Source organism: Pollicipes pollicipes, unplaced genomic scaffold (genome assembly GCF_011947565.3).
Source record: "Pollicipes pollicipes isolate AB1234 unplaced genomic scaffold, Ppol_2.1 Scaffold_4295;HRSCAF=5057_pilon_pilon_pilon, whole genome shotgun sequence".
NCBI lineage: Eukaryota > Metazoa > Arthropoda > Thecostraca > Pollicipedomorpha > Pollicipedidae > Pollicipes > Pollicipes pollicipes.
Window position 1 is genome coordinate 22,967,416 of NW_023596461.1, and position 14,654 is coordinate 22,982,069.

A 14,654-nucleotide genomic window follows, 5' to 3' on the forward strand; every position below is an offset into this window, starting at 1 on the left:
AAAATCAGGATGTCGGTGCCAGAACACAGCAGTACCGACCGCTCTACAACTGTTCCTGAACTGGTCATATCGAACAATGTGTGCCGTTGTCAGTCAACGTTCACCTGCGTTGAAACGCCGAATGCTGGTGCCAGTGCTGGTAAGTTCCATCTGACCTTGCCGGCTGTGGCCCGGCACTCAGAGCATTTAGAATTGTGAAGGCCACGATTTGTTGGTGTTTAAAAATAGAGGAAAGTGTTGGACCTCTGTTGTGTGCCTCACTGTGCGCATATGATGCAAACGCGCCCACTCGTCGCGCTCTGCAAGGCGCTGAGCTCAAGCTGTGGAAAAGATCTGACGCTGGCAGACCTCCTTCATCGCCCGACTGTGCCCCGACTCACAGGCCAAGGACGGTTCAGCAGAGCAGCGCCCAGCCGCCGCAGCGGTCCCACGCGCGGCGCCGGGGCGCCACACCTGCCGCTGTCTCGCAGGTCGCGGCGTCGCAGCGCTGCGGTCACCGCTGCTGTCGGCGCTTCTCGGAGCCAGGCGCGCCACCTCACTCAGTCCCCCTTTCTGGACCGCAGGTCGCGGGGATCCCCGGCAGAAAGGCCCGGCTAGCTCCAGCGACGCGGCCCGTGACGTCACTGCCCGTGGTGCAGCGCGGGGGCGCGGCTTACCGGAGGTCCCGGCCTGTCGGCGCCACTCGCCAGTTGAGCTGCCGCTAGCGGCGGGCGAGCGTCGTGAGGCGTGTGGCGTGCGGCGTGAGGCGTGACGAGTGAGCAGCGGCCAGTGCGTGAGATGCGGGCGTGAGCGCGGCGGGGACGCAGCTGCGAGATGAGGGGCCGCGTGACCGTGGCGCACGGCCGCGACAACCCCGCCGCCACCGACGATGACGGCATCATGCTTCACCGGCTGAGGCGGCTGGGCTCGACGGCAGCGGCTGGGGAGGCAGCGCCAGCCGCCGACGCACGCGCGCCGCCGCCGGACCAGCAGGGCAACCGTTTCGGCTCCGTCAACGGCGTCTCCGAGGCCAAGCCGAAGTCGGTCTGGACGCTGCCGGAAGTCGACCTGAGCCGCGTCAGGGACAAGGCGATCGGCTTCGTCCGGCAAGGGTCGAGCAAGGTCAGTGGCCGGCTGGCGCTCCGTTTCGCCAGCTGTAAAGCCGGGCCCGTGCCGCTGGAGTCTGGAAGGGTTGTTGGTCACCTCGGGCTTCCGTCCTCAGGCCGTAGGGGGCCATGCCTCATGAAGCATGTTGTGTCCTGCGTTGCGTTTGGGCAGCTGAGTGGCGTAACTGTGCTTGAATGAATCTCCATAAGCCCGAGGCGGGCGTCGACAGATGGCTAAACCTTGTTCAGCTTGGTCCCCTGGGCAAGGATGGGCCGGTCTTCATGTCAAAATGTCAGCACTCGCCCTAAATGGATGTATACCACTAGACGCTTCACTGCAGGCTGAAAACTGGATGACTAGAGGACAAGCGAGTTTTTTTTTGGGGGGGGGGAGAATGGGTGTTTGTTTTCATGCAACGCGATACACGGGAGGCTAACCTTGCTTAAGTGGGGAGACTCGTCCTCTACCTCCTCTCTCCCGGCAGCTGATCCCATGCTTGCCCCAAGCCTTTAGAACTTTTGCCTCAGTGTCAGGAGCGCAACTTTACATGCTTTTGGCGCGCCTGAGCCTCCCCAATACTGACTTGAGCCCCGTCCCTTCCCAGCGCTCCTCTGAGACACACCAATGCCCAAGAGCAAAGAGAGAATACTGGGCCAAATAAATGCATAACCATTATCTTAACTATTGATATAGGAGGCAGTATATACCTAAACACGTCACCATCGGCGTCATGATCATTTTGTGCCAGCTAGTATCCTGTAGGTACCCAATAGTTTTATCATGCTAGCTCCTTCACATATTAAGTCGGCCTGCGAAAGTTTGACAAGTTTTCAAATGATAACGCCTGGATTAGGATAAAGAACAACTGACTGAAATATGCGTCAGCTTTGAGAAGTACAGGATGGCCCGGATAAAAGTTACCGTATGTTTTCCCCAACAGTGGCAAGTGTATTTATCGCGTAATCGTGGCTGTGGTGGTTATGGAACGCGATCAGTGACAGCGGTAGTCATCAGTGATCCCTTACTAGGATATACTTAAATGTTTTTTATCTAGGTTACACCCCATTTTGAGCTTTTCACAAAAAGGCAGCTCACATTTACTTAAGATGGGAAGTCACGCCTCCGCAGGAAAACAATATTTAACCTGCGTAATGTATACATATATATATATATATATATATATATATATATATCTCTCTCTCTCTCTCTCTCTCTCTCTCTCTCTCTCTCTCTCTCTCTCTCTCTCTCTCTCTCTCTCTCTCTCTCTCTCTCTCTCTCTCTCTCTCTCTCTCTCTCTCTCTCTCTCTCTCTCTCTCTCTCTCTCTCTCTCTCTCTCTCTCTCTCTCTCTCTCTCTCTCTCTCTCTCTCTCTCTCTCTCTCTCTCTCTCTCTCTCTCTCTTAAATGCGACGCGTGTTTGAAAATAAGCTTTTGAAGTATAACTTCGAGGACGCAATTTAAGTGGCCCAAATCCGGGGAGAAATCAGGTTTTTAGTGTTAGGTTCGGTCAACCTTTTCTTCCACCCCCGCTGATTTTAGAATGTGACACCCCTGTTTAGCATGCCTAGCGAACCTGGTAAGCTTACTGCATCACTACGTTTGGTGACGTCTTACCATATAATCTTATTTACATTTGTCCATGTTATTACAGGATAGATAAATGCAATTTGAAGTAACAGCATGGTGTAAAAACAGATCCGGTACTCAATTATGATAAGTCTCTGCTTTTTGTCTGCATGCTCCCTGGTGTTGTTTTCCCAAGACAAGCGACGCTCTATGCTCTGATGCATGCCGACTGGAGGTGACCTTCATCATGCTTCCGATGAAATCATGCGCAATAGAAGCCGCATGACGGAAAACAACTGCCACCGGTTGTGCAGTGTGACCAAAGCTGTGAGACTTGGATGCAGTGCGGAGCACCTGCGAACCCTGCAGCTGCTACCGATGAAGTGATCTGTGATACGCGTTATCGCAACTGGGCGTGTTGGAATTTTGCGCATCAGAAGGCGTGCGATACTATTAATTTGCGCGTAGCGCGGCTTCGCGATAGCGCTTCGCGTGCCACGCTATCACCTTTGGAGTGGCGTCGATTTTCTGTGACTAGATAGATCCTTTACGGCAAGATAAGATACTTTGCGTCACACCCGCGTTTGAGTCCGGTTGGAGATGAATTGGATTGAGTCAACCGCAGAATGACTCGGACTTTATTTTAATCAATGAGGAATTGATTCCTTCCAAATTGGCTCGGCTGTAACCCAGCTGTCTTGATTGCTATCAGCGAGTAGAAATAACAGTAACACCAAATGTTCAGAATCTAGCAGTATTAATCTGAATCGTTATTGATTAATATCATCGATGAGCTCGTACAAAAACGAAATGTCAGTTACAACATTTATTTTTATTTCCAGAGCTCGGAATTATGAACAAATCGAACAACTGCTCATTCATGATATTAGTATGATCAAAAATATTTAATACGTATGCTTTACATCGCTCATAGAACGGTTCACGCACCGAACTGTCGCCGCCAGAATCGAATCTACTTGAATAGGCTCCGTCGTCTTATTCCGTCTGAATCAAGCGGGATCATGTTTTCGCGGGTCGTAATCAAAGTCGATCCAAAATCATGCTATGCCGCTCGAAATCATGTTACGCTGCTCGGAATCAGCCCGTGCCAGCCCCTCACAGCGCGAGCAGGAGTCGGTATCGATTTCGGAGGAGCGCATCAAGCACAAGTCCTACGTGCGCCACATATGCCTTATCCCCGCCCCAGTAACGTCAGTCTTTGTCGTTGTGTTTACTCCAGACAATACAACCATACTCGAACGATCTGCTTTCATTGGGGCTTTACGACGCACTCAGCTGCTGCTGCTTTATGGCGTTACGTGCCTTCCACCCTGACAAGAACGACGGGCACCGCGTGGAACTCAGCGGCGCCATGTGGAAATGATTTTAATTGAAAAGAAACCAAAACTAATGAACACCAAATAGCCATACCGCGGTGCATTCGCGCGATTTAATTGTGCCGCTCACGCTGCGCCACGCCAGTATCCTGGTCGCTGACGAACGAAAGGCATGATTGCCAGAAGAGAAATCGGCAGAAGACGGCTGTCTGCCACAGCGGCCGTCGGCTGAGTGACAGCCCTCTGTTTTCGTCTGCCGCCGCCCACGACCGGCCGGCGGCAAGGTCACCGCAAAGCCTAATCGGCTACGTGGCTGGCGCAAGTCAACCGCGGCGCGCGGCACAGTCGACCACTTTTTCCGCGACGAGGTCACCCCGCGCGCCGGCCTACAGCCCGTCTGCACTTCTGAGACGGCCGACCGCGGTCTGAAATTCTGCCGCACTCAATTGCGTCAGCAACAAACCTCTGAGACTCGTTCCCCATTGGTAGCGTACGTACCTCAGGCTGCTTCCTATGACGTCACAAGTGTCTACGTCACACACGAGTGCCTGCATTCCAAGGCCGTATGTATAAAACGCCATTCGTGTAGAAAATATTTTGCAAGGCTACCTCATGAGATAAAAAAAATGCTGGAGGTGCCTTCCGCAAAACGCACGCGGTGCTCAAAATAGGCAGTTTCGGTTGGTAATTTTGGCCACAGGATTTGAATATTCCACTGAAAACATGACGCGACATCGTTCTAACGCATAACGAAGTCATCGCAGGTCACGTAAGGAAATACAAAATCATGTGAGGTCATCCAAGGTTAATGAGCTATGTCGCCTGTGGGGGAAAGACAAGGTGAACGAGTGCGACGCGTGTAACCAGCACCTCCTTATTGTGTTTGTAAAGCTGATGACGAATAATTTCATATAGCAACGTGCCCGTTCTTCGTCTTTTACAAATACCCTGCCCACCGTAGAAGGGCCTTTATATTCTGTAGACAATAGCTATGCGCTTTTGAGTACGTGTAGTGATGCAAAACACCATTTTGACCAAGACTTCGTACAGTCACATAGACCCACTTATCACCGCAATTTTGTCATTCGAATTTAATATAAATGTGACCTCTGCTGACCTCGGGATGGACTCCCTACAGTCATAACGCCTGTTTCCGTGCCCTCAATATCCATCTTGGCGTGTCAACACAGGTTTGAACTGCATCTATCGTAACGACCTTGTTACCTTTGGTGACCTCTGGTGACCCATATGTAACCTGAGGTCAACAATTTGGTGTGCATTCTTCATGAGTTGACGAGACCTTCACAACGGCGTCTTTGCTTTTCTCATACGGCATCTGGAAGTAGGAGATCCCAGTAGGGAAGTCAGCTCCCACAGCCGGGCACGACTGTTTGAAAACCACGGTCTGGCCCAAACTAATCTGGTAGCGCTTTCTCTTCATGCCGACGGGCCGACAAAAAAATCCTGGCAGCATTTTCAGCCGGCGCATGACGTTACAAACCGTTACTTCGTGGTCACGTGATGTGGCGTGGGGGGAATACTGGGTCGTGATTGGTGCTGACAAACGTACCTATGACAGATCGAACACGGCCGGGGTCCGCGAAATACCGAGCGTAAGCAACATACGCCGCTGCGGGTGCGCGACGGCGTGGGTGATGATGATATAAGTGTTACAGAGCGCGTCGGTTCGCAACGAGATGGTAGCGCAGTCGTAATAATTCTTGAAGTAAATTCTAAGATCAGAAGGAAACGATGCTGAGCGAGGTGAACGAATAGCACGTAGGCAAAGTCAAATTTCAAATACCTTGAAGTTGGTAGCTCTGGCCAGATTACCACCATCGGATCCCATCAAAATAAGCGCCTGGAATTGGATAAAAATGCGCTCATTCTGGTCTTTCACGGTCAACAACGGTGAGGAACAGCGAAGAAAGTAGTGACAACAAAGCACATGGTGACTCGTAAATGACTCATCAAAAAAACCTTCCCAGACTATGGGTGCAGTTTCATTGCAGTTTCGTTTCATGAGTTGGTGGAGGAGGCTTAAACAGTGAGAATAACCTCACCCTATCCCCAAATTAGCCAACAAATAGGTTTCTCGCCGGTTTTTCCCTCCTCCCTTCTCAAAATTCTGGGGACGGGAGTATAAGTTGCGGAGGTGGGACTATAGTATTGCGCTCCGCGGCTGCATGCTGCGCCTCTTCCTGTGCCGTGACTGCCGGAGGTCAGCGACCTGGCGCTGATATGAATAAAGTCGCGCCCGTGGAATAGCCGCTGTCCAGTACACGCTGAGCCTCATGCGTGAGGCATCGGCGTTTGTATTTGGGTGCGGCTAGTACGCGTCACGCGACTTTACCACATTCCTTATGTCATTCGAGGCAAATAACCTGGTAGCGACGTAGTTTCGCAAAATAGGTTCGGGGGCTGATAATTGAAACTATACAAGGCCCACCCAAAAACTATGTCACCAAATGTCTTTTTCCACGGATTTGGCCAGCTTCCCTTGCAAAGTTGGAGAGGCCTCGTCCAAGTGTGGAGAAGGGAAAGGGCTGGGGCCCTCCCCGTACTGAAAAGGAAACTGCACCCCCTGCAGCCTGAGGTCGTTAATTAACTGTGTGTATGTTCAGTGCACATGAGAATGGCCGGAACTTGAAAGACAGCACGCAAATTATTAACAGCCCTCGTTCTGATTTGCTGTTTTTGATAACGCGGACTGATGGTGATACGGATGGGGAGGTTGATGCGATCTCTTGCTGTTCCTAAACTAAGTAAGATAGAGCCTAGCGGAAAACATACGGGTGTTTTTCTAGCGGCCATATTTTCCTGAAAAAATGGCTTTTCAGCTTAACGTGCTCATGGTGATTGCATCATATTCTGCAGTGAAACGAAACCCGAGATGGCGTGTTCTTTGTTAAATATGAGTCCTACAATATGTAGTTTTATGTGTCTTTAGTCGATATTTATGATGCATGGCTCCGTTCATGTGGCAGTGCCGGCCCGCCGTGCACAGTCCGCAGAATTCTCAGTTGTTGCTCACTGCCCGCGCCGGCCGTAGATCGCCGTGCAGTATTCTCCAGACAGGGGAACGCATATGTGGAGCGATGACAACGATATTGGCCAGCGGTGGGTGGAAAGAGGAGACAGGGGCGGGGACATACAAAGCCGAGGCTCCTACTGTGATTAGAAGGCCGAAAGACGCATCTCTGTGCGATTTATTTAGGGCGAATTTTATTTTGCCCATCCTCGTTATGTGCTGAGTGTTGTGATATCCCTTTCTTTTCTGTCCCGTCCTGTCATGTTACCTTCAGCTCCGTCCCGACTGATCTTGTTTCCTGTTCTGCACTGCCATATCCCGCGCTGCTCCGTTATCTTCCCCTCCACTCTGTCCTCTCCGATCCCGCTCCGGCTTCTAACCCATCTTGTCCTGTTTTGTCGTTTCCTATTCTCGGCCTTCTGCCTTCTGGATGCCATACAATGCCCAGCGATAGCGGAACCCCTATGAATATTATTGCGATTTCGCCCTGTTCTTTATGTGTACCTATTCCAACGTGTGTGATTTTGGGTTCTCCCAATATTGTTTATAAAATGCTTGTTTTGTTCAATTCTTCTAATTGAAAATGTCATTTTCAGGTCAGATTGTGTCATGTAGATACTTTTCGAGCCGTGGTCATTCTCAAGAGTCAGGATGAGGATGGGTTGAAGATGAGTAAGGCCCGAAATATTGGGTACCGTTGATATAACCATTAGTGAACTGTACAACGCTGCCTGGCCACCATCTCCGGGTATGGTGAAGGTCGTTTGATCTACGCAAGGACTTTGAACTCAAAACTCGTATTTACACTAATAAGTACGTGAGCTGGAGGTGCTTTTGTCCGGAGATTTTAGGAGACCCGTCACCTCTCCGTTGTCTTTCGCAGCATTCATGATGCTGCAGTGGGGCGTCAAAAAGCGTTTGCGGCGTCCTACTTTGCATGACATGAAGGATCAGACTCACGATGCTTCGGCCGATGTTGCTTGCGAAGTGTCTGTGTGCCGAGCGCTTCCGTTTTTTCTCCAGTCTACAGGCTGCATGCATCTTTTATATTCTGGCATTCGGCCATACAGTTGCCACACTTGCACACTGATGAACAGTGCAGTGCGTACTGTTACCGTGCGCATGCCGTTGCAGAGGTTTCATCGGCCGATCATGGACGGCACGAGACGCATAAAGGTCGGAGGTCAAAGCCTGCCGGGCGCGCCTGCGACTGACCCCGCGGCCGAACCCTCGTTCACCGACAACCGCATCAGCACGTCAAAGGTCAGGTGGTGTTGGCGTACCGCTGTCGCTTGTGTGCTCGTTCACCATTCTCATTGCCGCAGCCGATGTGCAGCGGCTGCAACCCATCGGTATGCCTAATAGGCTGTGTGAATCATTGGGACCAAGGAGGCGATGCTGCTGCATCCCAACTTGATCGTGGTCTTTCAAGTCTCTAAATGACCCTGCTCCTAACGTTGTGTTGTGTATGTTAAGCGACATCAATGTACATATATATATATATATATATATATATATATATATATATATATATATAGCGTGCATTTAACAGTCGAAATGAAATACAAAATGACATTAGGCGTGAAATGGAAAACGGCATCCTCTACAGCATTAATCTCCATATTCATGTCCGTCACTGAACACAAACGGCCGCATCAGCCGGCGCGTGGGCTGCGCGTGTAACGAATCACGTATCACCATGAGCTATTTGAGATAGCATGCTGCAATGACCTGACAACCAGCACAACGACTTAACGCGGCAATGAGGTGCTCTGCTCTTTGTTAAGCCAACTAATGTGATCGACCAACTCGTTCGTTTACACGTGTTGCGTCGGCGCGCTCCCCGTCACGTACTACCCTCACTTGTCCACCTGTTCCACGTCAGCGGACAGGAGGCGAGCCCACAGAGTCGGCGATGCCACTGGGAAAAACTTATGAAAATCAAAACTTCTGGCTTGCTGACGTATATTGCTATCGAGATATGCGAGAGCAGCGTTGCCCCATTGCAATACAAATGAAACAGAGCGATATCTTTAGGCTTTGCTTCGCTTCGATCAATGAACCCTTATGAAACGTCCAAGATTTGAATGCACGTCCAATGCGAGTCCGTTGATACAAATGGAATATACATGTATTGCTCTGTTTCATGTTTTACTGTTATGCCATGAAGGTCGCGTTGCTTTGACTTGTTCGTTTTGTTTATTCATTCCAGTTGTAGCCCCCCCCCCCTAAAAAAAAAACATTGGTTATATGACTTTGAGACTAGAATTAGAACGTGCGTTGAAAACCTCTTGCCATAGTCAAGAAACGTCCGTGGCGTCTTCATTTTGGTGGCGCGAAAATGACACCACTGGGTTTCTCTGCCATTTAAAAACATATCGAGCACCTGCCATGGGCTGAATCCCATTTTGATTCGAACGCTAGGTCGGATTGATGGTTTCATCATCACATCATCGCTATTGACTTTCATCGAAGAGATTCCCTGCACCACTGCGGCGAATTTAGTGGCATTGCCATTGCCCGATTCGTTACTCAGTCTTCCCTCCACGCCTAACGAAGCGCACACAGATGGGATGCGCCAGGTAATGTTGAAACACCGCGCCAAATTCGCCTCGCTCGGCCACAAGGTGCGCCGCGAACAGGGCCTATCCGCAAAGCTACCGAAAATCGTTGGCGGGTACCTCGCCAGATTACCGTGCGCTGTAGGATCGCATGCCACGGCCCTGAGCGGCCCGACACCGCGGCGCGCCCAGGGCCAGCCGCCCAGCGTATCTGTGCTGTGTGTGCAGCGATACCGACCGGCGCTGCAGGCCACGCGGCGGGGCCTTGGCTCGGCCGCGCGCCGCACCGCGCCGCGCCGCGCCATGACATGACGCGGCGCGCTGGCCCGCCGGCCCAGCTGCCGTGCGCAGGCCGCAGCCGTGCTATCTCGGCGGCGCCGGGCGGCGGGCGGCCCGGTAATCGCCGTGACACGGACGGCTGCCGGAATGCCGGTTTTCGGACTTTCCGTCGTGTTCGTGTGTCGCGGCTTCGCCCGCGGTCGTTTGAGGATGATTCGTCGCGTCACGTTCGGCGAAGAGGCGCCTGTTAGCGTCCGTGCCGCCAGAGCTTCGTGTTCAGACTGTTTGTGCCCGCCAGGGCAACGTATTCAGACTGTTTATACCCGCCAGAGCTCCGCGTTTAGACTCTGTTCCCGCGAGAGCTCCGTGCCCAGACTGTTCATACCCGTCAGCGATGTTTCGCCGCTGTTATCCGGAACGACTGTGGAAGCTGTTTGGACTGTTTGTGTCCGCCAGATATCCGTGTTCAGACTTTTTGCTTCACATGGGTCTGTCGTGCCGTACGGTATCGACCTAGCAGTTTCTTTTTTATCTTCTTAGTTATCGTCTGTTGTGAGCTGGTTACTGCTGTTCAACGTGGTTCACGTTGCGTTCTGCTGTCCGACGTGGCTCATGCTGGCTGCTGCTGTTCGACGTGGTTCACACTGGCTCCATGCATCGAGTGGTATATAGGTTGTGAGAGCATTGGGCGTTGCTGCAGAGGAACTTCACACCTCTAGAATGTCGTGCACGCTGCACGTGCAAGCTGCAGCGGAACATAGGCGCCTCCAGGGTACATCCGTTCGGCTTACTGAAATGTCCACTCGTGCGTTTTTGGAAGCCTGGGACATTCTGTCGCGGAAAGGACGAACCTTAGGTTAAGCGCAGCGTTGCGATCGTTGCCTCCCATGAGCGTCCCTGGGCGCGTCTATGCGACTGAGCCCAGCGTAGCTGACCTTCGTGATGGGTCAACGGCGTTATGTTACGTCATTGCCGACTCGTGGCCGCTGCGCCCGAGGTCGAAAGAAAGGCTTGTGTGCAGAACTGCATCCGGCGTGCCATGACGCTGGTTCCACATCCAGCTGGCGTATAAACCAGCTTCTCTCGGATCCGTTCAAAATGTGATGGGCATATGCAATATTTCTATGGGATAGGCATTTCTAATTACTGAACAAAGTTCTATTTCCATGCTATGAAACCATTGACATAGTGGCAGAGAGGGCTTGGGAAGGTCGGTTTCTTGTGGATATGAGCATATCGAACTTAGCAGCTGCCGTGGAATTGCAGCTACTGTAGCTGTCTACGGTTGGTGTGGCGCGAACACCGAGGTAGTCACAACTGTGAAAGCCGTTGTTGATATGTAAATGGTTCCAAAAGACTAAGCTGACGCAGCTAGACACCTTGGGCAAACGATGCCGACAGGCTTCATCAATGCGTTGATTGTCTGCTTTCATCAGCATCAGCATTTAACAGGCGGGTGTCCACTGATGTAGCATTCACACGCTGATTGGAACATTTATATTCAAACTACACAGAATAACATTGCTCACAAATGACTGCCTCTGAGTATGGGCATGCTCGGTAATTTTGATCGCGAAAACGATGAGTTTGCGATAAGTCAAGGTTTTGTTAACCGCGACCAAACTTCTGCAAAAATGCAAATGTTGTTGGTAAATGCTGGCCACGATTAGTATTCATGACTTCATCTCTCTCAGCCTAGCACACAGCTTCCTGTATCGTCTCAGCCATTGGAAAGGATTTCTTTGTCCGTTGCCCGGGCGATTTTTGCCCACCAATGGCTCGAACAGGTCTGATATTACTTGATAAGCTTGTTAATGCGTCTGTCCGCAGAGCATTATTGGTGTTACACCTTCATATGCTCCGATTGCTAAGGTTTGGCACCAACGAAGGTTTTATGGCCTGTACACCGGGACGCGTGTCCATATGTGTACACCGACCCAAACATTCTGCTCCTCCGTCCGCATATATTCGTCTCGCGTCGCTGTGACGCCTGATCAAGACCTTGGTCTGGTTTTCGCCCATACTTTTTAGAACCTTTTTTCGTAATTTGCAACTTTTTGCTTGCCCTCAGCTGAGAGTAAATTTCCCGCCCGGGATGTGGCTGTAGGTCTATCGGAACAAAATGATAAAAAGGCTTTTGCCCGTCTCATTTCAGGTAAGCAGGGAGGGAATGTTGCAGTGGTATCGCAATGTTGCTGGAAAAATCAGCGTGGTCAGATATATTAGACGAAAAAAGCCTGGGAGTGTATGCAGTACAACTTCTGACGAATTGCACTGTTTTGTCGAAACCTCCTTTACCTGATATGAAAACAGATTCAAAAGAGCGTAAACTCCGGTTTCTGCTGCGCCAGAACCCTCAAGGTGAGACAGAAGCTCACCTTGAGTGAGGTTAGATAGATGATACATGATATGATGGTGATACACAACTATATGTACCGCCTGCGGCCTGACTCGGTAATTACGGCTTAAGGACGTAACGGAGCGCAAAGACGTCACCATGTCATATCCACATTGAATGTCTGTCTCAAGAATCAGCACATCTTCTTGGGCACGCGTTTGTCCGTGTTAAGCCAGAAGCCCATTCTCCAAAGAAATGGATTATGTGTGGTCCCGTGCCGATGCGAAATGACAAGTCGGCAGCTTGATATTCGCCACAGGAGCCACTTAATCCGGGTTCAAAGCAAATATGCTACATACTGAAATCGGCCATACGTGTGTAAGCGGGCTTATTCAAGGCTATTAGCGCCCACCACGGTTGCGCCGGACACCGCTGCAGAAGCCGACGCGCCGAGCTGCAGCCGCTGCGGTGGTGTTCGCGTGGGCGAACCAATCGCTGGTGTTGGCCGCGTTCCAACTCAGCGGTAGATCTCCTGGTTGGCCATATTGACCTACTGGACTCGCTGTGCCATCAGTGCGGCTCCCCTGCGCCTTTGCATCTCTAGCGCGTGCAGGGCAGTGTCGCGTGGGGAAGAGAAGCGTGTCTACGCATTCACCGGGAAGGGAATCCTAGTTTTGCGCCTTTTGCGTCCAAATAAGTGCAATGTTGCGAAAAGTTTCGTCAGGTTTTACTTGCCTCTCTTAATCATGACGAGCCTTCCTGAAGCTACTATTACAATTGTTAACAAAAAAGGACAGGTTTGTGTGCAAACTGTACAGAACCCTTCCGTAACATAGACCTAACGTGCTGGCAAGTTGTATATGAGCGAGTGACGAGTGGTTGCTACTCACAGCGAATGGGTAGTGGGCGGGGATGAGTACAGCTTCTATTGAAAGGCGGATTGCGAAAAGGCAGCCTTGACCGTGAAGGCTCTGCTGTCATCCGCTGCACACAGCGCATAAGAATGTCACCACCGGTCTGAGCCGCCTAAGATAGGTCGTGTGATAATTGTCAAAGAAGCATCACGTCGAGAATAAATATGGGAAACTCGCCAACACCGAAGGATGGCCAATCTTGAAACAAGAAATTAATCCGGGACCTGTTTATGTGCAAGAATACACCGTAGCCTTGGCGATGACAAAATATACGAATGTACAAGCTCAGTGGGCTTGGGCAACTGGTTGTGCCAGAAATAAAGATATGCCCGTTTTGAAGACGAGGCGAAAATTGATATTTCAAACGCGAAGTTAAAAAGCATAAAAATCAATGAAAGCAGGGTAAGCAAATCACCATTTATTTTAGGGCTGGTCTGCGGTTCACGGCACAGTGTCGCTCCAGTTGTAAGCAATGTTGTAGTTCGTGTTCCGCACATCGCGCTAACCTTCCATTCGTTCCATGCTGAAACCAAGGCTCTGCAGAACTGTGATAGCATAAAGAGCGATAGGCTGGGAGAACGACAAGTACGCGTGTAGCTGCAGAATAGTTAGGTTTGAGGATCTCTTGGCGCTGGCATGCGTGGCTGCAACATGCTTCGACGTGCCATAAGTTTTATCACGCAAAACTACAGCGTTGCCATTTCAAGATTGCGTTGTTCATAGACAGATGTGCTGAAAACGAATTAATTTTGCTTTGCATCTCGAATCTTCGAATTCGTCCCTCGAATCCTTTGGCTGCGAAACCATCACAAGCAAGCGTTGCAAGCGAATTGCAAACGTTCGAATTGCAAGCCGCCGAGATCAGGGTTATCTAGTCTGTACAGCGCAAATAAAGATGGCGTCAGTTGCAGGTTTGGTGTGTGGAACTGGGCACTATTCTGATGCTTAGCAGTCGCACGGACATTTTGTAACAGTGTGGCAAGCCCATCCCGCAGTAATGTAGCTTAATTTCATTGCGATGCCTTTCTCCGGCAGCATGGGGTGGTGCCTGTCACATGTAGCTAGTTGTAAGCTGTAATGAATCAACATTGAAATCAACCCCCGATTTGTATTGCGTGGACTACACTATATCCTACCCAAATGACACAAGATTCATCCCAATGTTGTAAAATGAGAAGTCAAAGAACGACCCGTGCAGAACAGGTGCGCTGGTAATGCTGGTGAAAAATTGTGAGAATTGAGTACCTTTAACCGAAGCTGCATTCATTTGCAGTACGCGCTGTGGAATTTTGTGCCCGTCAATCTGTTTGAGCAGTTCCGGCGTTTGATCAACTTCTATTACGCCCTGAACATCGCCATCACGGTGAGCCTGCCGCTTCTGCCTGTCGGTGGTGGTCCAGTGCTGGATGTGCTCGTCAGAGGTCAATGCCGCGGGCCCCGTGTCGTGGCACGTGACCCGCCTCGGGCGGCGGTCTCGTCCCGGCCGGGCCCAACGAGCTGCGACCTTTGACCTGTGGGTCGCAAACGCGTGCGCCGTCCGAACG

At 50.9% G+C, this 14,654-nt stretch overlaps 1 protein-coding gene across 2 annotated transcripts in view; it reads left to right on the forward strand.

The window, feature by feature from the left end:
- Positions 1-567: 567 nt before the first annotated feature.
- Positions 568-14,654, forward strand: part of LOC119096320 (putative phospholipid-transporting ATPase IF) — a 57,770-nt gene continuing 43,683 nt past the window's right edge. Inside the window, exons 1-3 of one of the 2 annotated variants that reach the window (XM_037219159.1) lie at positions 568-1,101; positions 8,153-8,281; positions 14,384-14,473. In XM_037219159.1, the coding sequence (XP_037075054.1) occupies positions 814-1,101; positions 8,153-8,281; positions 14,384-14,473 (507 nt within the window). In that variant the 5' untranslated portion in view covers positions 568-813. The remainder of the gene's footprint in view (positions 1,102-8,152; positions 8,282-14,383; positions 14,474-14,654) is intronic. The other variant, XM_037219158.1, reaches the window with a different exon arrangement.